At 44.6% G+C, this 27,286-nt stretch overlaps 1 protein-coding gene across 1 annotated transcript in view; it reads right to left on the bottom strand.

The window, feature by feature from the left end:
* LOC140133625 (uncharacterized) overlaps window positions 1–26,379 on the bottom strand; it is a 34,396-nt gene extending 8,017 nt beyond the window's left edge. The window contains exons 1-7 of the mRNA XM_072154039.1: window positions 26,262–26,379; window positions 22,538–22,582; window positions 21,305–21,403; window positions 21,030–21,207; window positions 20,609–20,676; window positions 18,757–19,693; window positions 18,578–18,615 (exon numbers count right to left, since the gene is read on the bottom strand). Coding sequence (XP_072010140.1) covers window positions 18,578–18,615; window positions 18,757–19,693; window positions 20,609–20,676; window positions 21,030–21,207; window positions 21,305–21,403; window positions 22,538–22,582; window positions 26,262–26,376 — 1,480 coding nt within the window. The 5' untranslated portion in view covers window positions 26,377–26,379. The remainder of the gene's footprint in view (window positions 1–18,577; window positions 18,616–18,756; window positions 19,694–20,608; window positions 20,677–21,029; window positions 21,208–21,304; window positions 21,404–22,537; window positions 22,583–26,261) is intronic.
* Between the last annotated feature and the right edge of the window lie 907 nt (window positions 26,380–27,286).

Below are 27,286 nucleotides of genomic sequence, written 5' to 3'. Positions count from 1 at the left end.
CAGGCATCCATTCTTTGAGCTATTCCATCTCAGTATACATACAGGGACTGGGATCACAACGCTGGACCGGGGCACCAGAGCGGGTAAGTCTTTACAGCCATCCCACTTCACTGGTAAAAAAAATATATACATATATACATCCATGTCACCCTGCACCCCCACATTACATCCATGTCACCCTGCACAGCACATTCCCCCCTGCACTCCCCCCATTACATGTGTCACACTGTACCCCACACTGTGTACATATCACACTGCACCCCACACTGTATACATATCACACTGCATCCCACTGCAGTGGGAGGGGGGGAAGTGTGGGGGTGCAGGGGGAGGGGGGAAAGTGTGGGGGTGCAGTTGGAGGGGGGGAGTGTGGGGGTGCAGGGGGAGGGGGTAAGTGTGGGGGTGCAGTGGAAGGGGGAAAGTTTGGGGGTGCAGTGGAAGGGGGAGGGGGAAAGTGTGTGGGTGCAGGGGAGGGGGGAAATTGTGTGGGGGTGCTGGGGGAGGGGGAAGGTGTGGGGGTGCAGTGGGAGGTGTGGGGGTGCAGTGGAAGGGGGGAAGTGTGGGGGTGCAGTGGGAGGGGGGAAAGTGTGGGGGTGCAGTGGGAGGGGGGACAGTGTGGGGGTGCAGTGGGAGGGGGACAGTGTGGGGGGTGCAGTGGGAGGGGGGTTGTGGGGTGAAGTCAGTGTTGGACAGGAGTACTTTGGGCCCACCAGAGAATATTTTGGGGGGCCCAGCCTTCATGTAACGAGAAAGAATACCTGTGCAAAATCGTAAATGACCTTCAACAGTATTAATACCATTTTGGCAGATTTATTAAAAGCATCTAACATATGACAGTGCAGTGTACTATATAAATCATTGCCAAACCCAATCTCTACATAACTGCAGCATCCAGCCAAGCTCACTATATAACTACAGGGCCAGAACCAAGCTCACTACATAACTGCAGCATCCAGCCAAGCTCACCATGTAAATACAGGGCCAGAACCAAGCTCAGTACATACCTGCAGCATCCAGCAAGCTCACTATATAAATAGGGGGCCAGAACCAAGCTCAGTACATACCTGCAGCATCCAGCAAGCTCACTATATAAATAGGGGGCCAGAACCAGGCTCAGTACATACCTGCAGCATCCAGCCAAGCTCACTATATAAATACAGGGCAAGAACTAAGCTCAATACATACCTGCGGCATCCAGCAAGCTCACTATATAAATAGGGGGCCAGAACCAAGCTCAGTACATACCTGCAGCATCCAGCCAAGCTCACTATATAAATAGGGGGCCAGAATCAAGCTCAGTACATACCTGCAGCATCCAGCAAGCTCACTATATAAATAGGGGACCAGAACCAAGCTCAGTACATACCTGCAGCATCCAGCAAGCTCACTATATAAATAGGGGGCCAGAACTCAGCTATGTACACAGCGGCAGCACCACAGACAAGTTCATTATACAAATACAGCACCAAAATATGCAAATATATTCATACAAACAATATACAACATAATTGCATTGCCAGAAAAAAAAGCTTAGTTGGGACAGCACAAGTGACATACCGGTCCTGCAATCCCTAGGTAGGGACCATGTGGTTATAAATTCACTAACCTGTTAAAATGAGGGCCAGACCTAAGTACAAAATCTAAAGGGAGCTAAAAAATAGTGGCCACTGCTGCAAATCGTGACTATATAACAATTAGATACTATGGCCCAGATACTGTGGGGCTCATTTACTTACATTCCCGCTGTACTTCACTGAAAGTGCATTGCCCGTGTATAATGCTGCGTGCGGTGATTCGCTAAGATCGTGCACCCGATATCCTGCATGTGTCGCTTCCCCGCTCAGGTCCCTGAGTTCACCTTCTTCTTCCTGGTGCATGTAAGTGCTTGTGCTTGTGACACAATCTTAAAGTTAAATCTCGCGCTCAGTCTGAATCAGTCGGATCGTCCGACGCCCCAGCTCCCTAATTTGCGTCGCATGGAAGCATCGCAGCCGCGCCAAAATCTGATCGCGTGCAACACAATCCCAGCGCAGACACTTATTAATACCTGTGCAAGCCCTGAAATCCCTGAAAAAGGTGAACAGTCCGAGGAAAGTGAGCAGCGCGACCCTTAGTGAATAAGCCCCTGTGTAGGATAACTGGTGCCATCTGCCTCCGTGCAGTTTCCACGTTCTTTCTAGTGCAAAGTCTGACAGAAAACTGGTGGAAACGCTTTAATAAATGAGGCCCAATATTGGTGGATAAAGCGCTGCTCTGTCACAGAACAGTAATACACATGTGACATCGCTCCTGACACGTCGGCCTGAGGAATTACTTGTCTTCTACATGACGTAACAAATACAAATCACATTTTATTCTAATTCTGGATTGTGCTTGTGTTATTCCTCCTGTCACAGGTCGGGCTGGATACACAGGCTAAAGATCCAATCACTGGTGGCAATACATCCTATTGTATGGCGTTTTACTACTGTAGCTCCAAGTATTGTTATGTACTGCGGCTGTAACTCTCTCAGGGGGAGATTTATCATAAGTCTCTTAGAGCGGAACTGCTCTACTTGGCCATGGCAACCAATCAGAGCTCAGCTTTCATTTTTGTATACATAGTACATAACTCCTTGGAGACATGTTTGTGACCCCCAGGGGCGTTGCTAGGGTGGTAAAACATCCGGGGCACGGGCCCCAACATACACAACAAATACAGCTTCATAAAACACAGGAGAAATCCCTACCTGTTACCTCCAGTGCCAGGAGGCCATAAAGCCATAAAACATATATACAGGTGGTCCCCTACTCAAAAACACTCCCCTACTCATTCTGTCTGGGGTTACAATTATAAAATATACAGTTCCGACTTACATACAAGTTCAACTTAAGAACAAACCTACAGAACCTATTTTGTACGTCACCCTGTATATTTTATACACATATATTCTGGTTTACACACAATAAAGCTGACAATTACTGCCCCACCACAGTATAAGGCCCCATAATTTGCATTACACCCCCTCAGTGTGCCACCTACTTAATAATGTTCCCTAATCTTGAACTAACAAATAAGAATGCAATTTACACTTAGTAACTGTGGCCCCCCACTAATTAGCTCTGAACGTGGCCTAAACTAAATAATGCCCTGCCTAATCATGCGCACATAAAGAATCCCCTCACCTTAAACCTACACTAAGTAATGTCCACACAGCCCCCAATAAAAAAGTTCCCCAGAGCCCCCTGTAATGTTCCCCAGAGCCCTAACTAAGAATTCCCCCACGGCTAAATGCCGTCACAGCCCCGATGTCCCCCACAGCCCCCAATAATGTCCCCTATGCCCCCCTCAATGTCATCACAGCCCCTTAGTAATGTTCCCAAAGCCCCCCCAATGTCGTCACTGTCCCTTGTAATGACTCCCACAGCTCCACTAATAAGTCCCCCACAGCACCCAGTAATGTCTCCAACAGCCCCCCCCAATGTCTTCACAGCCCTCCAGTAATGTTCCCAAAGCCCTCTAATGTCCTCCACAGTCCCCCAATGTCTTCGCAGCCCCCCAGTAATGTTCCTAAAATCCTCTATAATGTTCTCAACACAGCCCCCTAATGCCCTGACAGCCCCAATGTCCCCTACAGCCCCCAGTAATGTCTCCAATATCCCCTCAATAATGTTCCCAAAGCCCTCTTTAATGGTGCCTACAGCCCTCCCAATGTCTTCACAGCCCCCTGTAATGTCTCCAAAGCCCCTTGTTATGTTCCCCACAGCCCCCACAGCTCTCAGTAATGTCCCTAACAGCCCCTGCACCCCCAAAGTCTTCACAGCTCCTAGTAATGTCCCCAAAGCCCCCTGTAATGTCCCCCACATCCCAGTTAATGCCTTTGCAGCTCCCTGTAATGTCCCCCACATCCCCCCATGTCTTTGTAGCCCCTTGTAATGTCCCCCACATCCCCCCAATGTCTTCACAGTCCCCTTTAATGTCTCAAAACCCCCTGTTATGTTCCCCACAGCCCCCCCCAAAGTATTCACAGCCCCCCAGTAATGTCCCTAACAGCCCCCCCCCACTCCCAAAGTCTTCAGAGCCCTTAGTTATGTCTCTAAAACACCCTGTAATGTCCTCCACAGCACCCCTCCGCAATGTCTTTATAGTGGATTTACTGTCCCCCAAAGCCTGTAATGTCCCCCAAAGCCTGTAATGTGCCCCATCCACCTTGCATAATTAAAAAAAATAAACACTGCTACTCACCTCTGTGTCTCCCATGGCTGCTCTCCCTTCACTGCAGCACGGAGGCACGGTGACGTCATCACCCTGCGTCTCCTGCTCCCGGCAGCTTTAATGAGCTGCTTGCAGCAGGAGACGCTGGGTGATCGCGTCTCCTGCTCTCTGTAGTGGAGAACGGAGCCGGCGGCTCCTTCACCACTACAGTGCCGCCGGCTCCGTTCATCCGCTCTTCAGTGCTCATCGCTATCTACGTCCTGAGGACGTAGATAGCGATGAGCGTAAGGAAATGTGCCCGTACACCAGGACATTCGGGGCACAGGTCAAAAGATCCGGGGCACGGGCCCCGGATCTTTTGACCTAGCGACGCCCCTGGTGACCCCCCACAAGATGTCTACTTGTAGGCCCCAAGAACTCCTCTTGAAGTGTGCAGCATCTTCTATAGTGTAAAAATAATATAAAAAATATTCACACTTAAACTACAACACCAGTCAGAATTTATAGGGAATCACCCATTTCTCTTGCCATTTATAAAGGCCTTGCCCAGTTTCATGTATTTTCCAGGCAGCACTCTAGATCCAAACATCTAGATCCAAACATCTACCACCAGGATTAAGGACTGTATTTAAATGAACCTGATGGGCTCCAGGCTCCATAGGTGTTAATGGAGCCCGGAGCCCCTCAGGCTAATTTGCATACAGGCTTTTATCCCGGTGGTAGATGTCCTTTAACCCCTTAACGCTCTGCGCCGTAGCTCTACGGCGCAGAGGTATAAGGAGTGTATGAAGAGGGCTCACGGGCTGAGTCCTCTTCATACAAAGGTGGGGTTTTTTGCATATTGCATAAAACCCCCACCGCTAATAACCGCGGTCGGTGCTTGCACCGATCGCGGCTATTAACCCCTCCATTGCCGCCGGCAAAGTCACCGGCGGCATTCAAAAGACGGCGGCGCGCGAGCGCTGCCATCTTTTTTGCGATCGCCGCGCCCCCGAACGTCATCGGGGGGCAGCGATCGGTTGCCATGGTAGCCTCGGGTCTTCGTTTGACCCGAGACTATCTGGCATCTGCAGATTCGTTACAATGAGCCAGTGGCTCATTGTAATGAATGTGCTGCAAAAACGCCATATATTGCAATACAGAAGTATTGCAGTATATGGTAGCAGCGATCTGACCATCTAGGGTTAATGTACCCTAGATGGTCTAAAAAATAGTGATAAAAAAAGAAAAAAAAAAGTTTAAAAAATAAAAAAAATTTATAAAATATTAAAAATTCACCCCCCTTTCCCTAGAACTGATATAAAACATAATAAACAGTAAAAATCACAAACATATTAGGTATCGCCGCGTCCCAAAATGCCCGATCTATCAAAATATAAAAACAGTTACGGCCGGCGGTGACCTCCGAGACGGGAAATGGCGCCCAAATGTCCGAAATGCGACTTTTACACCTTTTTACATAACATAAAAAATGAAATAAAAAATGATCAAAATGTCGCACAGACCTCAAAATGGTAGCAATGAAAACGTCGCCTCATTTCGCAAAAAATGACCCCTCACACATTTCCGTGCACCAAAGAATGAAAAAGTCATTAGCGGCAGAAGATGGCAAAAAATTTTTTTTCTTTTTTGTACACATTCGTTTAAATTTTGAAAATGTATTAAAACACAATAAAACCTGAATAAATTTGGTATCACCGCGATCGCACCGAACCAAAGAATAAAGTAGGCGTGTTATTTGAAGCGAAGAGTGAAAGTCGTAAAAACTGAGCCCACAAGAAGTTTTTCTCAATTTTTCCACATTTGGAATTTTTTTTCAGCTTCGCAGTAAACGGCATGTTAAAATAAATAACATTACGGGAAAGTAAAATTTATTACGCACAAAATAAGCCCTCACACAGCTCTGTACACGTAAAAATGAAAAAGTTATGGATTTTTGAAGTTGGAGAGCGAGAAATGAGCCGAAAAACCCTCCGTCCTTAAGGGGTTAATAAGAGTGTGAAATGTTGTGCCGTAAAACTTTTGCTGCAATAAAATTCATCTTGGATTTGGACTTCTGGGGTATAACAGTGTGAAGTTGGTTTATACTCAAAATAACCTAAATAATGGCCAAATTGTGTTCAAAATGTCAATATTTTGTGTGTTCACTAGAGATGAGCAAGCACTAAAATGCTCGGGTACTCGTTATTCGAGACGAACTTTTCCCGATGCTCGAGTGCTCGTTTCGAGTAACGAGCCCCATTGAAGTCAATGGGAGACTCGAGCATTTTTCAAGGGGACCAAGGCTCTGCACAGGGAAGCTTGGCCAAACACCTGGGAACCTCAGAAAAGGATGGAAACACCACGGAAATGGACAGGAAACAGCAGGGGCAGCATGCATGGATGCCTCTGAGGCTGCCTAATCGCACCATTATGCCAAAACTATGGGCAACAGCATGGCCATGACAGAGTGACAGAATGAAGCTAGATAGCATCTAAAACATCCAATAATTGACCCTGACACTATAGGGGACGGCATGCAGAGGCAGCGGCAGCAGCGGCAGGCTAGAGAGTGTCATGGCGACATACCCTAAATGGACTCAGGCTTCCAACCAATGGGTGGCAGAGAGGAACCAAAGGAGGTGAGCAAGAAGCGCTCAAATAATATCGGTACATGATAAAAGTTTGCCAGTATATTTTGTGGATTACACAGCAGGGTGGCGACAAAGTTAACAAGTTTGATGTGGAAGCCATGAAAACAACCCAAAATTCTGCCTGACACAGCTCGTTTGATAAGGGGACCATGTATGGAGGCAGTGAACTAGTAGTACATTAAAGGTGCTGCAGTTAAAACTATGTTAGTTGGATCTTGGCATGGAGCTGGCGCTCCGCTGCCAGGCGAGCTTTCGCCAATCCAAGCCCCTGTCTCTAGGCTACTCCCCAAACAGCACTTCTAAGAACCTTTTGTATAAGATCAAGTGTAGTAGCGTTCTTATAAGTTTGGGATATGGCGGGTGAGGGGAATGTAAACAGATGCGCAAGAAGCGCTGAAATAATATCCGTAAATGAAAAAAGTTTGCCAGTATATTTTGTGGCTTACACAGCACGGTGGCGACAAAGTTAACAAGTTTGATGTGGAATGCCCTGTAATAGCTCTTGGGCGGTGTGCCTTTTATCACCTAGGCTCAGCAGTTTGAGCACCACCTGCTGTCACTTAGCGACGGCATTGCTGCTGTGCCTAGAGCTACCGACTGATGGCGCCATGCCCACGGATGGTAATTCGGAGGAGGAGGAGGTGGAGGAGGGGTGGGAGGAGGAGGAGGCATAGTAGGCCTGAAACACCTGGACCGAGGTAGGCCCCGCAATCCTCTGCGTCGGCAGTATATGACCAGCCCCAGGGTCAGACTCGGTCCCAGCCTGCACCAAGTTAAGTGTAGTAGCGTTCTTATAAGTTGGGAATATGGCGGGTGAGGGGAATGTAAACAGATGCGCAAGAAGCGCTGAAATAATATCCGTAAATGGTAAAAGTTTGCCAGTATATTTTGAGGATTACACAGCAGGGTGGCGACAAAGTTAACATGGAAGCCATGAAAACAATCCAAAATTCTGCCTGACACAGCTCATTTGATAAGGGGACCATGTATGAAGGCAGTGAACTAGTAGTAGATTAAAGGTGCTGCAGTTAAAACTATGTTAGTTGGATCTTGGCATGGAGCTGGCGCTCCGCTGCCAGGCGAGCTTTCGCCAATCCAAGCCCCTGTCTCTAGGCTACTCCCCAAACAGCACTTCTAAGAACCTTTTGTATAAGATCAAGTGTAGTAGCGTTCTTATAAGTTTAGGATATGGCGGGTGAGGGGAATGTAAACAGATGCGCAAGAAGCGCTGAAATAATATCCGTAAATGGTAAAAGTTTGCCAGTGTATTTTGTGGATAACACAGCAGGGTGGCGACAAAGTTAACAACTTTGATGTGGAATCCATGAAAACAACCCAAATTTCGGCCTGACACACCTCGTTTGATAAAGGGACGATGTATGGAGGCAGCTATATGGACGACTTTTGGAGGTAGCAATGGAGACAACGTGTGGAGGCTGCTATGGAGACAATTCAATTTGGATAGTGCCTGTATGTGGCAGTCCAAAAAAGTTTTCAAACCAGAGGAGCAGGTAGGTGGCCCTCCATAAAAATGGAATAGATTGAGTGCCTGTATGTGGCAGTCCAAAAAAGTTTTCAAACCAGAGGAGGAGGTAGGTGGCCCTCCATAAAAATGGAATAGATTGAGTGCCTGTATGTGGCAGTCCAAAAAAGTTTTCAAACCAGAGGAGCAGGTAGGTGGCCCTCCATAAAAATGGAATAGATTGAGTGCCTGTATGTGGCAGTCCAAAAAAGTTTTCAAACCAGAGGAGGAGGTAGGTGGCCCTCCATAAAAATGGAATAGATTGAGTGCCTGTATGTGGCAGTCCAAAAAAGTTTTCAAACCAGAGGAGCAGGTAGGTGGCCCTCCATAAAAATGGAATAGATTGAGTGCCTGTATGTGGCAGTCCAAAAAAGTTTTCAAACCAGAGGAGGAGGTAGGTGGCCCTCCATAAAAATGGAATAGATTGAGTGCCTGTATGTGGCAGTCCAAAAAAGTTTTCAAACCAGAGGAGCAGGTAGGTGGCCCTCCATAAAAATGGAATAGATTGAGTGCCTGTATGTGGCAGTCCAAAAAAGTTTTCAAACCAGAGGAGGAGGTAGGTGGCCCTCCATAAAAATGGAATAGATTGAGTGCCTGTATGTGGCAGTCCAAAAAAGTTTTCAAACCAGAGGAGCAGGTAGGTGGCCCTCCATAAAAATGGAATAGATTGAGTGCCTGTATGTGGCAGTCCAAAAAATAGTTTAAAACAGAGGACCGGGTCGGTGGCCCTCCATAAAAATTAAATGCATAAAGTACTATAGCTAGAGCCAGTGGGCCCTGTCAAAAAATAGCCAGTTTCCTCTGCTTTACTGTACAAAGAGGAGGAGAAGGAGGAAAATGAGGAGGAGGAGGAGTGGATAAATTATTCAGGTTGAGCTTCCTTCACCTGGTGGAGATTGGAAATTAGGAGAAATCCAGGCTTTATTCATCTTGATAAGCGTCAGCCTGTCAGCGCTGTCAGTCGACAGGCATGTACGCTTATCGGTGATGATGCCACCAGCTGCACTGAAAACCCGCTCGGACAAGACGCTAGCGGCAGGGCAGGCAAGAACCTCCAAGGCGTACAGCGCCAGTTCGTGCCACATGTCCAGCTTTGAAACCCAGTAGTTGTAGGGAGCTGTGTGATCATTTAGGACGATGGTATGGTCAGCTACGTACTCCCTCACCATCTTTCTGTAAAGATCAGCCCTACTCTGCCGAGACTGGGGACAGGTGACAGTGTCTTGCTGGGGTGACATAAAGCTGGCAAAAGCCTTGTAAAGCGTACCCTTGCCAGTGCTGGACAAGCTGCCTGCTCGCCTACTCTCCCTCGCTACTTGTCCCGCAGAACTACGCACTCTGCCGCTAGCGCTGTCAGAAGGGAAATACTGTTTCAGCTTGTGCACCAGGGCCTGCTGGTATTCATGCATTCTCACACTCCTTTCCTCTCCAGGGATGAGAGTGGAAAGATTTTGCTTGTACCGTGGGTCCAGGAGAGTGAACACCCAGTAATCGGTGCTGGAATAAATTCTTTGAACGCGAGGGTCACGAGATAGGAAGCCTAGCATGAAATCTGCCATATGCGCCAGAGTATCAACGCGTAAGAATTCACTCCCCTCACTGGCCTGACTGTCCATTTCCTCCTCGCCAACATTCTCCTCCTCTTCCTCCTCATCCTCCTCCACCTCCTCCGATATGCGCTGAGAAACAGACCTAAGGGTGCTTTGGCTATCAACAAGGGAATCTTCTTCCCCCGTCTCTTGTGAGGAGTGCAAAGCTTCCGACTTCATGCTGACCAGAGAGTTTTTCAACAGGCCAAGCAGCGGGATGGTGAGGCTGATGATGGCGGCATCGCCACTGACCATCTGTGTTGACTCCTCGAAGTTACTCAGCACCTGACAGATATCAGACATCCACGTCCACTCCTCATTGTAGACTTGAGGAAGCTGACTGACCTGACTACCAGTTCTGGTGGAAGTTGACATCTGGCAGTCTACAATCGCTCGGCGCTGCTGGTAAACTCTGGATAACATGGTCAGTGTTGAATTCCACCTCGTGGGCACGTCGCACAACAGTCGGTGAGCGGGCAGTTGGAGGCGGCGCTGCGCTGCCCTGAGAGTGGCAGCATCTGTGCTGGACTTCCTGAAATGCGCACAGATGCGGCGCACCTTCGTGAGCAAATCAGACAGATTGGGGTATGTCTTGAGGAAACGCTGAACTATCAGATTTAACACATGGGCCAGGCATGGCACATGTGTCAGTCTGCCGAGTTGCAGAGCTGCCACCAGGTTACGGCCGTTGTCACACACAACCATGCCTGGCTTCAGGTTCAGCGGTGCCAGCCACAGATCAGTCTGCGCCGTGATGCCCTGTAATAGTTCTTGGGCGGTGTGCCTTTTATCGCCTAGGCTCAGCAGTTTCAGCACCGCCTGCTGTCGCTTAGCGACGGCACTGCTGCTGTGCCTAGAGCTACCAACTGATGGCGCCATGCCCACGGATGGTCGTTCGGAGGAGGAGGTGGAGGAGGGGTGGGAGGAGGAGGAGGCATAGTAGGCCTGAAACACCTGGACCGAGGTAGGCCCCGCAATCCTCGGCGTCGGCAGTATATGACCAGCCGCAGGGTCAGACTCGGTCCCAGCCTCCACCAAGTTAACCCAATGTGCCGTCAGCGATATATAGTGGCCCTGCCCGGCAGCACTCGTCCACGTGTCCGTGGTCAGGTGGACCTTGTCAGAAACGGCATTGGTCAGGGCACGGATTATGTTGTCTGACACGTGCTGGTGCAGGGCTGGGACGGCACATCGGGAAAAGTAGTGGCGGCTGGGGACCGAATACCGAGGGGCGGCCGCCGCCATGAGGCTGCGAAAGGCCTCGGTCTCTACTAGCCTATAGGGCAGCATCTCCAGGCTTAGCAATCTGGAGATGTGCACATTAAGGGCTTGGGCGTGCGGGTGGGTTGCACTATATTTGCGTTTCCGCTCCAGCGTCTGGGGTATGGAGAGCTGAACGCTGGTGGATGCTGTGGAGGGTCGTGGAGGCGACGATGGGGTTTTTGTGGCAGGGTCCTGGGCAGGGGGCTGACTATCAGCTGACACAGGGGAAGGAGCAGTGGTGTGCACGGCCGGAGGTGAACGCGCTTGTTGCCACTGAGTGGGGTGTTTAGCATTCATATGCCTGCGCATACTGGTGGTAGTTAAGCTAGTAGTGGTGGAACCCCTGCTGATCCTGGTTTGGCAAATGTGGCACACCACAGTCCGTCGGTCATCCGGTGTTTCCTTAAAGAACCTCCAGACTTCTGAAAATCTAGCCCTCGCCGCAGGAGCCCTTGCCACGGGAGCTTCACTAGTTGACACATTTGGCGCTGATGCACCAGCTCTGGCCCTGCCTCTCCGTCTGGCCCCACCACTGCCTCTTCCAACCTGTTCTGGTCGAGGACTCTCCTCCGTCTCAGAAGCACTGTGTTCACCCGGCCTCTCAACCCAGCTTGGGTCTGTCACCTCATCATCCTCCGATCCCTCAGTCTGCTCCCCCCTCGGACTTCCTGCCCTGACAACAACTTCCCCACTGTCTGACAACCGTGTCTCCTCATCGTCGGACACCTCTTTACACACTTCTTCCAGTACGTCAACAAGGTCATCATCACCCACAGACTGCGACTGGTGGAAAACCTGGGCATCGGAAAATTGCTCATCAGCAACCGGACAAGTGGTTTGTGACTGTGGGAAGGGTCCAGAAAACAGTTCCTCAGAGTATGCCGGTTCAAATGGCAAATTTTGCTGGGAGGGGGCAGACTGGGGGGGAGGAGGCTGAGGTGCAGGAGCTGGAGGAGTGCCGATTTCGGTGACATGGGTGGACTGCGTGGAAGACTGACTGGTGGACAAATTGCTCGAAGCATTGTCGGCAATCCACGACATCACCTGTTCGCACTGTTCTGGCCTCAACAGTGCTCTACCACGAGTCCCAGTAACTTCAGACATGAACCTAGGGAGTGTAGCTCTGCGGCGTTCCCCTGCTCCCTCATAAGCAGGTGGTGTCTCACCCCGCCCAGGACCACGGCCTCTGACCCCTGCAGTAGTTGGACGCCCACGTCCCCGCCCTCGTCCTCTACCCCTAGCCCTCGGTTTAAAATTTTGAAAATGAGAGTTATAACTTTAATTTTTTTTTTAACTTTTTTTGTGTTTTTTTTTGTGTGTGTGTTTTTTAGTTTTTAAAACCAAACGATGCTATCCTATTGCTATGGCTATTTTCTAGCCAAGTATGAAAGCACAATACTATGCCAGATGAGATGACGCTGAGTTATGAAAAAAATAAACGTAAAATACAAAAGGAAATGGCAGACTGTGCCTAATTGAAATACAACCCTGGGCCCTAATAAATTTTCCCACTTCGGTCTTTGCGATGGATATGTGCGTCACTAAGCGCAAAACACAGTGGTCGCAAGTCTCACTACAAATTGCTCACAATTTGCTAGTAGATGCACTGCAGCAACTACAGCCACCAGCAGATCAACCAGAAATCAAATATATATAACGCTACTGTAGGCGTAAGTAAGACGTTTGGATTCTCCTATGGCTATTTTCTAGCCAAGTATTAAAGCACACTGCTATGCCAGATGAGATGACGCTGAGTTATGAAAAAAATAAACGTAAAATAAAAAAGGAAATGGCAGACTGTGCCTAATTGAAATACAACCCCGGGCCCTAATAAATTTTCCCACTTCGGTCTTTGCGATGGATATGTGCGTCACTAAGCGCAAAACACAGTGGTCGCAAGTCTCACTACAAATTGCTCACAATTTCCTAGTAGATGCACTGCAGCAACTACAGCCACCAGCAGATCAACCAGAAATCAAATATATATAACGCTACTGTAGGCGTAAGTAAGACGTTTGGATTCTCCTATGGCTATTTTCTAGCCAAGTATGAAAGCACACTACTATGCAAGATGAGATGACGCTGAGTTATGAAAAAAATAAACGTAAAATAAAAAAGGAAATGGCAGACTGTGCCTAATTGAAATACAACCCTGGGCCCTAATAAATTTTCCCACTTCGGTCTTTGCGATGGATATGTGCGTCACTAAGCGCAAAACACAGTGGTCGCAAGTCTCACTACAAATTGCTCACAATTTCCTAGTAGATGCACTGCAGCAACTACAGCCACCAGCAGATCAACCAGAAATCAAATATATATAACGCTACTGTAGGCGTAAGTAAGACGTTTGGATTCTCCTATGGCTATTTTCTAGCCAAGTATTAAAGCACACTACTATGCCAGATGAGATGACGCTGAGTTATGAAAAAAATAAACGTAAAATAAAAAAGGAAATGGCAGACTGTGCATAATTGAAATACAACCCCGGGCCCTAATAAATTTTCCCACTTCGGTCTTTGCGATGGATATGTGCGTCACTAAGCGCAAAACACAGTGGTCGCAAGTCTCACTACAAATTGCTCACAATTTCCTAGTAGATGCACTGCAGCAACTACAGCCACCAGCAGATCAACCAGAAATCAAATATATATAACGCTACTGTAGGCGTAAGTAAGACGTTTGGATTCTCCTATGGCTATTTTCTAGCCAAGTATTAAAGCACACTACTATGCAAGATGAGATGACGCTGAGTTATGAAAAAAATAAACGTAAAATAAAAAAGGAAATGGCAGACTGTGCCTAATTGAAATACAACCCCGGGCCCTAATAAATTTTCCCACTTCGGTCTTTGCGATGGATATGTGCGTCACTAAGCGCAAAACACAGTGGTCGCAAGTCTCACTACAAATTGCTCACAATTTCCTAGTAGATGCACTGCAGCAACTACAGCCACCAGCAGATCAACCAGAAATCAAATATATATAACGCTACTGTAGGCGTAAGTAAGACGTTTGGATTCTCCTATGGCTATTTTCTAGCCAAGTATGAAAGCACACTACTATGCAAGATGAGATGACACTGAGTTATTAAAAAAATAAACGTAAAATAAAAAGAAACTGGCAGACTGTGCCTAATTGAAATCAAAACCCTAATAAATTGTCCCACTTTGGTGTTTGAGGTGGATATGTGTGTCACTAAAAGCTAAACACAACGGTAGCAAGTCCCCCTGCTAATTCCTCACAATATGGTACTAGCTGCACTACTAGTGCCAGCAAGCCCAGCCACAAGCAAATAAAAAAAAAAAGTATAACGTTATTGTAGCCCTAAGAAGGGCTGTTGGGTTCTTGTAGAATCACTCCTGCCTAACAGTAAGCTAATAGAACACCCTAACGCTTTCCCTGACCAGCAGCAGCTCTCTCCCTAGCGGCATCCAGACAGAGAATGATCCGAGCAGCGCGGGCAGCGGCTAGTCTATCCCAGGGTCACCTGATCTGGCCAGCCAACCACTGCTATCTACGTGTAAGGGTACCACGTCATGCTGGGTGGAGTGCAGAGTCTCCTGGCTTGTGATTGGCTCTGTTTCTGGCCGCCAAAAAGCAAAACGGCGGGAGCTGCCATTTTCTCGAGCGGGCGAAATACTCGTCCGAGCAACGAGCAGTTACGAGTACGCTAATGCTCGATCGAGCATCAAGCTCGGACGAGTATGTTTGCTCATCTCTAGTGTTCACCATTATTTTCCAGCACTTTCTAAACTCGCTTGGACATGGGGTTCATGAATTTGCACCATTATACAAGCTTATACACTGATTTACATCAAAGTGTCATATCTTCAGTGCTATCCCATAAAAATTATATCCAAAAATGTGAGGGGTTTATATACAGACAGAGACGACCCGGTATCATTACTACTGACACATTACTGTAGGTACAATGCCTGGGGTGGCTGGCTAGTGCGGCGGCAGAGCAGCTGTGAGGGGGTTTAGTCAGTAAAGCGGGTGCAATGTGCCAACCTTACAGTTTATGGGGTAATAATAGTCTAAGAGGTGAGTGGTTCTGTGGCTGAGGCCTGGCTGGATGTCTGAGCAGCCTTATCCTGACATAGGGCTATGCCGTATCTATGACCTGTACACATGTTCAGCTATTACCATATATACTCGAGTATAAGCCTAGTTTTTCATCACAAAAAATGTGCTGAAAACCCAAACTCGGCTTATACTCGAGTAAAAAAAATATATTACCCCAGGTTTTTGTGGTAAAATTATTTTGTGCTTGGGGCCCATTTTTTACCATCAAAATCAATTTTTATGCATTTTTAACAAAATTTTACACTTTGAATCAAAATTTCATGAAGGTGCCAATGTCTTTAAATTTCTTAATGCAATTTAGAATATGGGGCCAGTGTCTGCTTTCAGATAAAATATGGTTTGATGAGGTTTAGTATAATTCTTTATGCTATAATGTTATATTTTTAGAGGTCAAAATTGTACAAATTGCTCAGGCCAATAACGCAACAAAATTTCCAGGAACATCTGGCAGGGAGAGGGTTAAAACGTTGTTAACACCAAATCGACATGAAATTCGCATTAGTGAAAAATCTAAGTTTTCCTTATGTGCGAATCGAATTCCACTTTGTCCAAAAGGATTTGCTCATCTCTAGTGTTAAGGATTTTATGTCACTGATTGGAAAGGTTTTTGTGTCACAGTGAATGAGGCCCCCCACACACGAGCGAGCGTGATACCTCCAACTCAAATCACACTAGCAGTGTATCCGGCCCCAACACTGAGCAACCGGAAATGACCTCAGCATCTCCAGTTCTGGTTGTAAGCGTTGGGTCTAGACCCAACAGAGAATTTGAGTTGTACATATCAGACTCGCTCGTGTGTGAGTGGCCCTAGACTATTTGTAAGTGAATTCGTACTGTAGTAACCATTCTGACCTGAAGGGGTTTTCCCATTGTAGCAAGTTAGACCCTATCCACAGTATAAAGCCTAACCTGCAGATCAGTGGGGGTCTCAGTGATGGGACTCCCACGGATTACAAGTCCAATGTACCCCCCATCGCACCGAGATGACCGGAGCAGCCAGTCGCACAGCAAACAGAGATTGCTGGATAGGGCCTAACATGCTACGATGGGTCAACCCCTTTAACTTTGCTCTGGCATTGTAGTTCATAGAGAAGTTCCCAGTACCGTCAGGGAATTCACACATTTTCCTTACCCTTTACATAGACCCTGCACATAATTACTTTAACTGTATAAAGCCGCTACACAGCCACTTCTGTTACTCTATACCAGGGATGGGGAATCTTTCAGAGGCTGAGTGCCAAAAAAATGGAAATTTAAGCCCTTATTGCTCGCTGCTTTGTCACAGCTTTCATTGCCGCAGGTGTCCTGAGGACATCAAATCAGTAGAGAGAAAGAGGAGAATTCAGATTGTTATTGTAGCTTCCCACCACGGTCCCCCAAACAGGAAGAATCATGGGGCTCTGTATGTCACCCTTGGATCCGATGCCATAGGTTCGCTAGCTCTGATCTATACTGTATGTAGATGCTGCATTATACCTCTTATCTTCCTCTATATATGACCCTTATATATCCCCTTATCTTGCCCAATCATTATCTTTTACTTTAGGGTAAATATTCTTTCCCCGGGATCCACATTCTACTCTATTCTGATGTATAAATCTATGTATATCCTGTAGTACAAAACATTTTATAACACATCATATACCAGATGTATATAATGTTACTAGATCACAGTGTCCTAGGTCATAAAAGCATTATAATAGAATAGAAATAAAAGAACACACAACGCAATGTTTGGTATTTACATATTTACATATATACATATTTACATATTTACAAATTTACATATTTATATATTTACATATTTACACACTATCTACATATTTACATATTTACATATTTACACACTATCTACATATTTACAAATTTACATATGTACACTATCTACATATTTACAAATTTACATATTTACACACTATCTACATATTTACATATTTACAGTATCTACATATTTACAAATTTACATATTTACACACTATCTACATATTTACAAATTTACATATTTACACTATCTACATATTTACACTATCTACATATTTATACATTTACATATTCACACACTATCTACATATTTACACATTTACATATTTACAAATTTACATATTTACACAGTATCTACATATTTACAAATTTACATATTTACACACTATCTACATATTTACAAATTTACATATTTACACAGTATCTACATATTTACATATGTACATATTTACAAATTTACATATTTACACACTATCTACATATTTACAAATGTACATATTTACATATTTACACACTACATATTTACATATCTACATATTTACATATCTACATATTTACACACTTTATACATATTTACAATTTTACATATTTACACGCTATCTACATATTTACACCCTATCTACATATTTACAAATTTACATATTTACACCCTATCTACATATTTACACATTTACACCCTATCTATCTACATATTTACACATTTACATATTTAAACCCTATCTACATATCTACATATTTACACACATATATACACACACACTATTTACATATATACACAGTCATGGCGGCAGGACGGCGGGCAGGAATAAAACTTTGGTTACGGCTGGCTGGGTGGGGCTTGGCTGGGACGGTTGGCGGCGGCTTATAATAGTTGGCGGCAGATTATTTGTTATGGAGGAGACGGATGACAGATGGTGACAGTTGTGGAGGCTCGGTGCTGGGGTGACGTATTGATGGCTGTTGAACAGAACAGATAAAATACACTTTAGGTAACTACATCCCTAATAGTTAGGACTTCACAGAAGACTGGAGAACACATAACCATAAGACGTCATAGGATGTTTCATTTCTGGGCTGTTTTACCTTTATAGCCCATTTCTTTCATATGCAAAAAGTTTATATATAACATAAATTTATTTAAAAAATCATAAAAACTTACTGAATGGGATCGGGGGGCTCCTAAAAGAGCCTCCCCGATCCCTCGGAGAAGGAGGCTCGGGAATTGGATGGTTCAGGCTCTTTTGGACTTGGAGGTGCAGATGGTTTTAGGTCTGAAAAAGAGACAATCTCTATAAGAATAGCTGCTCATTTCATGGACATGGACATTAATTCTTCATTATTCCAATGTCAGCCTAGAGCTGGAGACCCAGTACAGTAGATACCCAATACTATGTGATCAATGTCAGATGTTTCCTTTATACAATACATATAATCAGTAGAATTGTGCTGCTTATTGTGGCGATCAGTCCTTTATTAATCCCTACACAAGATTATGGGATAAAAGAAGTATTTCACATCTTTATACTTACTAGCGTTCAGGTTCTTCTCTTCTTCAAGATTTTCTTTTCTAAGTAAGGTTAGAGAAATAAAGATGTTACATAGGAATAATACACAAAATAGGATTTCATGTCACATCTTTAATTATTTAGTCAATTTCCTAGATTTCAACGAAACATATAAGGCATCTAACAAAGTTAGGAGAACTTACTGTGGGGCATCAGTTATGTTTTTATAGCGGCTCTTCAACTCTTTCAACAGGTTAGCTTTCGCTCGGCTGGCTCTCTGGGCAACATAAGGTGGAATGGGAGGACGAGGAGTGGGAGTAGATGTAGGAAATGGAAGAGGTGGAGGTGGTGGTTGGGAAGGGGTAGGAGTGGGAGGAGGCGGAGGAAGAGAAGGTGGAGAAGGAGGGTCAGGAGGAGGGGGAGTGGGAGGAGGGGGAGTAGCAACAGGAGGAGGTAAAGGCGGAGGTGGTGATTGGGGAGGACTAGGAGGGGTAGGAGGTGGAGGAGAAGGGGGAGGAAGAGAAGGTTTAGGAGGAGGGGGAGTGGGAGTAGGAGCAGAAGGAGGAAATGGTGGAGATAGTGAAGGAGGAGTGGGAGGAGGCGAATCTGGAGTGGGAGTGGGAGGAGGCGAATCTGGAGGAGGAGTGGGAGGGGGCGAATCTGGAGGTGGAGTATGAGGTTCAGGAGGGGAAAAAGGTGGTGTTTTGGAAAAAGTAGCAGTGGGAATTGGTGAAGCTATAGAGGGAGGAGGGGAAGGAGGTGGAGTAGGAGGGGAAGGAGGTGGAGTAGGAGGGGAAGTGGGAGTAGGTACAGAAGGAGAAAGAGTTGGAGATGGTGGTTGGAGAGAAGTAGGAAGAGGTGGAGCTAGAGGGGGAGGAGGGGAAGGAGGTGGAGTAGGAGGTTTAGGAGGAAGGGGAGTGGGAGTAGGTGCAGGAGGAAGAAGAGGTGGAAGTGGTGGTTGCGGAGGAGTCAAGGGAGGCAGAGGTGGGGATGGAGGAGGTGGGGGTGGAGGAGGCGGTGGAGGAGGCGGAGGTGGGGGTGGAGGAGGCAGTGGAGGAGGCGGAGGTGGGGGTGGAGGAGGCGGTGGAGGAGGCGGAGGTGGGGGTGGAGGAGGTGGAGCGGAATGTCTTTCTATTTCAACTGTAAAAGAAAAAAACTCTGTTGATTCTATTTAGCCTACTGGTTTAAGAAACATAAGATTATGGAATTTCATAGAAAGTAATTCTGGATAACATTTTCAGAATAAATGCTCTAAGGACTTCCCAGCAGAAGGTTTTTGTTTACCAGCAACTTTTTCTTCTTGTAAACATTTATGAAAACATATCTATGGACAGTGAGACTTTAGGGCAGAATTGTTTCATAATTTGCACTGAAAAGTCTAACTGTTTCATAGAGCATTTATCTAGAGCTTTATACAGTGTTACAGCTGGTCCAAAGGGCTGAGGCTTAAAGGACATGTACCACCAGGATGAAGAATAGCAGAACACTGACATACTGGTGTGCACCCCCCTGGTAAGATCTTCTCATCTTTTAGCTTCTTATGCCCTTCTTTTTACAAAATAAGGTGTGTAATTATGCAAATGAGCCTGAGGGCCCCAGGCTCCATTAACACCTATGTAGCCTGGAGCCCCTCGGGCTCATTTGCATAATAATTAATAGACAATTTCCTTAAAAATCAAGGCATGAGAAGCTAAAGAAAAAGATCCTGCTAGAAGTGGCACACACCAGCATGTAAGTGAGTTTGGTGTTGTATTTTCTTCATCCTGGTGGTACTTTTGGTCAGTGACTCACACAGAAGTTAATGGAGACCATAAAGTTGAATGACCTTCTCTCAATTCATTCTTATAACAGTTACATCAATCAGTATCTGCCTCAGTATGGAGCCTGGGGGGGGCTGTATCTAGTCTAGAGACAGGTGAAGATCCCATAATTGGGAAAGGAAAACCCCTACAAAAGCCACATCATTAAGAATCCCCATTACCAGGCCCAACGTCGGAGGAGGTGACTATTTTCTTCAGGAATGGGGAAAGGAGGTTTTCATGAGGTTGTACTTACCAATGGTCTCAGCTGTTTTCTTTTCATCTTTTCCTAATTCTATATCCTCTTTCTTTTGCTTCTCTTTTCTTTAAAATTGTAAAAATAGAAGTTAAACACTTAATAAGTAAAACTGGAAAATGTAATAAAGCCTCACATATTTCTTTATTCATGTTATGTATTTATATCTATTAAACATTGTTACATTTATATTTCGTGTCTGTGACAACTAGTAGTTATATCATGATATATCTTAAAGGGGTTGTCCCACAAACCAAGTTAGGTCTTATCCACAGGATAGAGCCTAACTGGCTGATCAGTGGGGGTCTCACAATATAACCAGAACGGAGGGTCCGATGGGGTCCCCGGTACCTCAGTTGGATATCCACTATTTATAGCTATGTGCGGCATTGGCAATAAAATCATTATTCACAATACTTACTTTTTCCTGATGTAATATATAATGCTGCATATTATGACGATGGTGACAAGTATGGTGGAAACTGTGCAGATTATTAATTTGATGTTAAAAAGAATTGATGTTAAGGAACTGATGGCATAGAATAGGAATGATGTTAATATGATCTTAAAATTCTTCTCTGGGCTGATGTTCTTCTCCGCTAGAACAGATAAAAAACATAAATTATCAATAAATTATCAATAAACTTTGTGTCTGTCTGAAATGTATTGACGATCCAATTCTAGTAGGTGACTTACATCCACAATCCACTCTCTTACAGGGCTCTGTTCTTATCAAGCAAATTTCCTTTTCCTTTGGGCATCCTCTTGTTTTATAAATTTCTCTTATTCCAATTCCTGAAAAATAATTGACCAGTTATTTGTGAGAAGGTTTTGTAATCTAACAATTCATATTAAATTCAAGTAGAAAAGATCAGGAAGAACAAATGTTATTTGTGGAAACTACTAACATATACATGATGTACAGGGTGGGCCATTTATGTGGAGACACCCAAATAAATTAAGACTTGGGTGATGGTATCAACTTCCTGTTTGTGGCACATTAGTATATGGGAGGGAGCAAACTTTTCAAGATGGGTGTTGACCATGGCGGCCATTTTGAATTCTGCCTTTTTTTTTTTAATGGGAAGAGGGCCACCAAGGTCTCCTTATCTGACCCCCTAAGACTTTTATCTTGTGGTCATCTGAAGGCAATTGTCTATGCTGTGAAGATTCAAGATGTGCAGCATCTGAAACAACAGCTACTGGAAGCCTGAGGTAGCATTTCCTCTGTGGTGTTGCTATCAGTGTGTCAAGAGTTAGAGAGGATGGTTGCATTGACAACCCAACACAATGGGGCAGCACTTTTTGTAAGTTGTCATAAACCGGTAAATAAGTTATGAAAGAATAAAGTTATGTTAAAACTAAACACATCATTGTTTTTATTGTGAAACTCTCATTAAGTTTGATGTGTTACATGACCCTCTTCCGATTGGAAAAAAATACAGTTGGATCCAAAATGGCTGACTTCAAAATGGCCATTCTCATGCAAAAACATTCCCATTTTATTTAGGTGTATCCATATAAATGGTCCATCCTGTGTTTGGTTCAATGATCTAATCCAGAACTAGGAGTATTTCTAGAGGTAAGTCTAGGGACACTCAGAACTATTCAGAGAACCAAAGAAACTCTGAAGGTATTAAAGTAACGCCCACCCGTCTTGTATATACAGCGCTGGGAATAGGGACTGGTTGGTGTGGGCAGCCACCTCAGCCAGCCGGAAGCTGAGGGTAGCGCGGCTTCCATACCCCCGATTACATGGGGCACGGACCGGAGGATTGGTGATGACATAATGGGAGGCCACATAGGACGTTACCAGTAAAACATGAAGTAATATGTATTATCCTAATAAAACCCCATTACTGGGGTCATATTGGAGGTCCTTATTAGTTCCTTATACTGGATGTGACAGTTCAGTACTGAGTGACTTACCACAGGTGACAGAGCAGGGGCTCATAAGGATGTCAGATTTCATGCCTAGAAAGTAAAAAGAGATGTTAAAGAACAACCGCTCTGACCAAATAAGTATCTCCATGTCTTCCCTATATGTCTTGTGAGCATTGTCCTGTTTGTATTGTTAGCACTAACCCTATATTCAGTGTATCTGGTAATGCCCTAACCTGCATTGTACACCGATCCCGGATCATATCTGCGGGTACAGATACGAGAACCATCCACAGATGCTGAGATTCAGAATTAGCAGAAATCTCAACAGCATTTTTTCCTGGAGATTTGTTGCTTATTGTAATTACATTGATCTTATCCAAAGGAAACCTCTCAGTGTAACATCACTCAGTGGGGCACATGGATCATGTCTCCTGTGATACACGTTTAGCTTTTCCTATTCTGGCAGGAGCAACTTTTGGTTTCTTTATGATACATTTTGTTGCATCATAACAGCAAAGAAAATGATTTTTCTAATTACATTGCTATCAACGTTACATTGACAAAATACATTTGTTAACAAGAAGTTAACACATGCACTAACATAGCGCTAACAAACATATTTAAAAAACATTGCGTTAAAGCATACGCGTTTTGTAAACGTCATGTTAACTGCAATGTAATTAGGCAAATCTGCTCTTCTCAAGTGTTGTAATGCATTAAAAGGGGTCTTCCCGTTTCAGCAAAGTTATGTTATTGTTTGTATTATAAAAAGTTATACAACTTTCCAATATACTTTCTGTATCAATTTCCTCACAGATTTCTAGATCTCTGCTTGCTGTCATTCTATAGAAAGCTTCTGCGTCTACTTCCAGTGGACAGAAATCTGACCATGGTCACACAGGTGCACGGCTCGTTATATCACAGAAAGTAATCAGATGTGGGTGATATATAATGACCCGTGCACCTGTGTGACCATGGTCAGATTTCTGTCCACTGGAAGTAGACGCAGAAGCTTTCTATAGAGTGACAGCAAGCAGAGATCTAGAAAACCATGAGGAATTGATACAGAAAGTATATTGGAAAGCTGCATAAATTTTTAGAATACAAACAATATAATTAATTTGCTGAAATGGGACAACCCCTTTAATGCACGTGTGACCTCTTACAAATTAAAATGGCGTCCATGAAAAAAGATCCTTCCTTTACACTCGCCCAGGACCAGGAGCAGATTTGCGGCTAGAAAGTCGCAAAAAAAGTGATAATTAACCCCTTAAAGGAAACCTATCACTTAGAATGGTAGGGGTAAGCTATAAGTACCGAGCACCAGCCCAGGGTGAGCTGGTGCCGGTACTTACTTTCGTTAGTGTTATAAACCGCGGTATCGCGGATTTAACACTTTATAAACTTTAGAGCAGAAGACGCTTCCGCGCTGCGTGCGCACGATCGTGCGAGCGCCTCCATAGGAAATAGCGGAGATGTTGCGCGCGCACGGTCGCCCCTTCTGCTCTAAAGTTTAAAAAGTGTTAAAACCGCGATACCGCGGTTTATAACACTAACGAAAGTAAGTACCGGCACCAGCTCACCCTGATCTGGTGCTCGGTACTTACAGCTTACCCCTGCCATTCTAAATGGTAGGTTTCCTTTAAGGACGCAGGGTTTTTTCGCTTATTTCTCGGTCTCCACCTTCAAAAATCCATAACTTTTTCATTTTTACGTGTACAGACCTGTTTGAGGGCTTATTTTGTGCGTAACAAATTTTACTTTCCCATAATGTTATTTATTTTAGCATGCCATGTACTGCGAAGCTGAAAAAAAATTCCAAATGTGGAAAAATTGAAAAAAAACCGCACGTGCGTCACGTTCTTGTGGGCTCAGTTTTTGCGACTTTGACTGTGCACTCAAAATAACAGTTCAGCTTTATTCTTTGGTTCGGTGCGATCGTGGTAATACCAAATTTATATAGGTTTTATTGTGTTTCAAAAATTAAACGAATGTGCACAAAAAAGAAAAAAAAATTTTTGCCATCTTCTGAAGCTTATAACTTTTTCATACTTTGGCGCACGGAGATGTGTGAGGGGTCATTTTTTGCGAAATGAGCCGGCGTTTTCATTGCTACCATTTTGAGGTCTGTGCGACATATTGGTCATTTTTTATTCCATTTTTTATGTGATGTAAAAAGGTGTAAAAGTCGCATTTCGGACATTTGGGCGCCATTTCCCGTCTCGGAGGTCACCGCCGGCCGTAACCGTTTTTATATTTTGATGGATCGGGCGTTTTTGGACTCGGCGATACCTAATGTGTCTGTGATTTTTACTGTTTATTATGTTTTATATCAGTTCTAGGGAAAGGGGGGTGATTTGAATTTTTAATATTTTATTAATTTTTTTTATTTTTTAAACTTTTTTTTTCACTATTTTTTAGACGATCTAGGGTACATTAACCCTAGATAGTCAGATCGTTCCTACCATATACTGCAATACTTCTGTATCGTAGTATATGGCATTTCTGCACACAATAAATTACAATGAGCCACAGGCTCATTGTAATGGATATGCAGAAGCCATGTATCCTCGGGTCAAACGAAGACCCGAGGCTACCATGGCAACCGATCGCCGCCCCCCGATGACGTTCGGGGGCGCGGCGATCGTAACAAAGGTGGCGGCGCCGCCGTCTTTTAAATACCGCCGGCGACTTTGTAAGCACCGACCGCGGTTATTAGCGGTGGGGGTTTTCTGCAATATGCAAAAACCCCCACCCTTGTATGAAGAGGACTCAGCCCGTGAGCCCTCTTCATACACTCCTTATACCTCTGCGCCGTAGAGCTACGGCGCAGAGCGTTAAGGGGTTAAGTGAAAAATAGCACAGGACATCTCGAAAATAAAGATACATAAGACACTGCTAAAGGTGCACTTGAAAGAAGACAGCAAAAGTCGCAGCGAAAAGTCGCAAAAATTGTAAAAGTTGCAAAAATTAGACAATTAAACTAGCAGAAATAAAGATACATGTCCCACAATGCTCCTACAGATTTAGTGACATCACAACTGGATTCTATCACCATTGTGACATCATCACCCGGGCAACAGAGTTCTGCATGTAGTGATGTCACAATGTAGTCCCCGGAACTGTCACTAAACATGAAGTAGGGTCATCTTTTTTAGGATATTTCCTTCTATCACAAGTCTTATCTCTAAAATAAATTTTAAATAAATTTTAATATGACATTATCCAGGATGAAGGATCCAATATAAGAGTCATGGGGGAGGAGTAGTTACTGATCCTGGGACGAATAAGTTGTCCTGACACTTCCTGGGACGAATAAGTTTTCCTGACACTAACCCCATCAGCTCATATACAATATTTCCCAATCCCTCAATGCTTGCTGCCCTGGGGGATTGGTGGGAAATATTATGTATGAGCTGGTGGGGTAAGTGCCGGGGCTACTTATGTAGTGATATAAGAAAATATACCACTATAAAAATATATGGTGCGGCTTCATTTTTACTTTTACGGGTTGTTAACTTATACAGGTATCAACTACCACTATATCAAAAATAATAAATCCAATAATAGCACCAATGATAAAGTCCATATAGACGCTCTGACACAACAATTACGGATCCCTGGATAACGGACAATTACGGATAACTGGTCTGTTTTAGTAAATTTTTGCATTATCCATAAAATAACAATTCTGGAGTGAAACTAAATTAACATTGTGCAGTTTTAAGCATTAACCCCACATTCAGCATATATCTGGTATAATATTTACCTCCATCGTGCGCAGCTTTGTGTTGCTTCTGGCTGGGAATAGGGGCGCAGGTCACAGATGGTAGGAGGATGTTAATGATTAGCAAAAATTTTAACAGCATGTTGCCTGGATACATCTCTAAATCTGTCTACAAAATGTGCTTCTTCAAGCAAGACACAGAACCTCCCTCATTGTGACATCACAGAATATTCCAAGTCAAGTGGGTGGAGATTCAGATCTTACCACTGATTGGTTGGTTTCACAGTGGGCGGGGCTATGGTATCCCACATATGATTGGCTGCTTTCAGGAATAGATATGGTATATTACTTCCTATTTGTCCATTTTAATTTCCTTGATGTTAATTGGCCAATATCTGTCTGTCGCTGGTATTGCTACTGGACTGCAATTAGCTACACATGCAGTGATGTTACAATGTAGACCACAAGAAATGTTTTTAAAATTAAAAATCACCTTCAAGAGATTCTGTCCTCTTTGTTTTTTTTCTTTCAAGAGAAAACATGAAAATTCTTTACTTTCTTTACGAAAAGGGTTTGGAAAGGGACAACATTTTTGCAAAGTCAGTATAACGTGGAAAATTAGGCACCGGTTTAAAGGAAACCTACCATTTCAAATGGTAGGTTTAAGCTGTAAACACCGAGCACCAGCTCAGGGTGAGCTGGTGCCGGTGCTTAGTTTCGTTAGTGTTAAAACCGCGGTATCGCGGTTTTAACACTTTTTAAACTTTATAGCAGAAGCCGCTTCGGCGCTGCGCGCGCACGATCGTGCGCGCGCCTACATAGGAAATGCCGCATGCGTTGCGCGCGCACGATCGTGCGCACGCAGCGCCGAAGCAGTATATGCTATAAAGTTTAAAAAGTGTTAAAACCGCGATACCGCGGTTTTAACACTAACGAAACTAAGCACCGGCACCAGCTCACCCTGAGCTGGTGCTCGGTGTTTACAGCTTAAACCTACCATTTGAAATGGTAGGTTTCCTTTAATAGGTTTTGTCAGATAATTAAAGGGGTTTTCCAATGAATCAACC

The sequence above is a fragment of the Engystomops pustulosus genome, chromosome 5, assembly GCF_040894005.1.
Source record: "Engystomops pustulosus chromosome 5, aEngPut4.maternal, whole genome shotgun sequence".
Classification (NCBI taxonomy): domain Eukaryota; kingdom Metazoa; phylum Chordata; class Amphibia; order Anura; family Leptodactylidae; genus Engystomops; species Engystomops pustulosus.
This window is presented reverse-complemented; position numbering and strand designations above follow the sequence as displayed.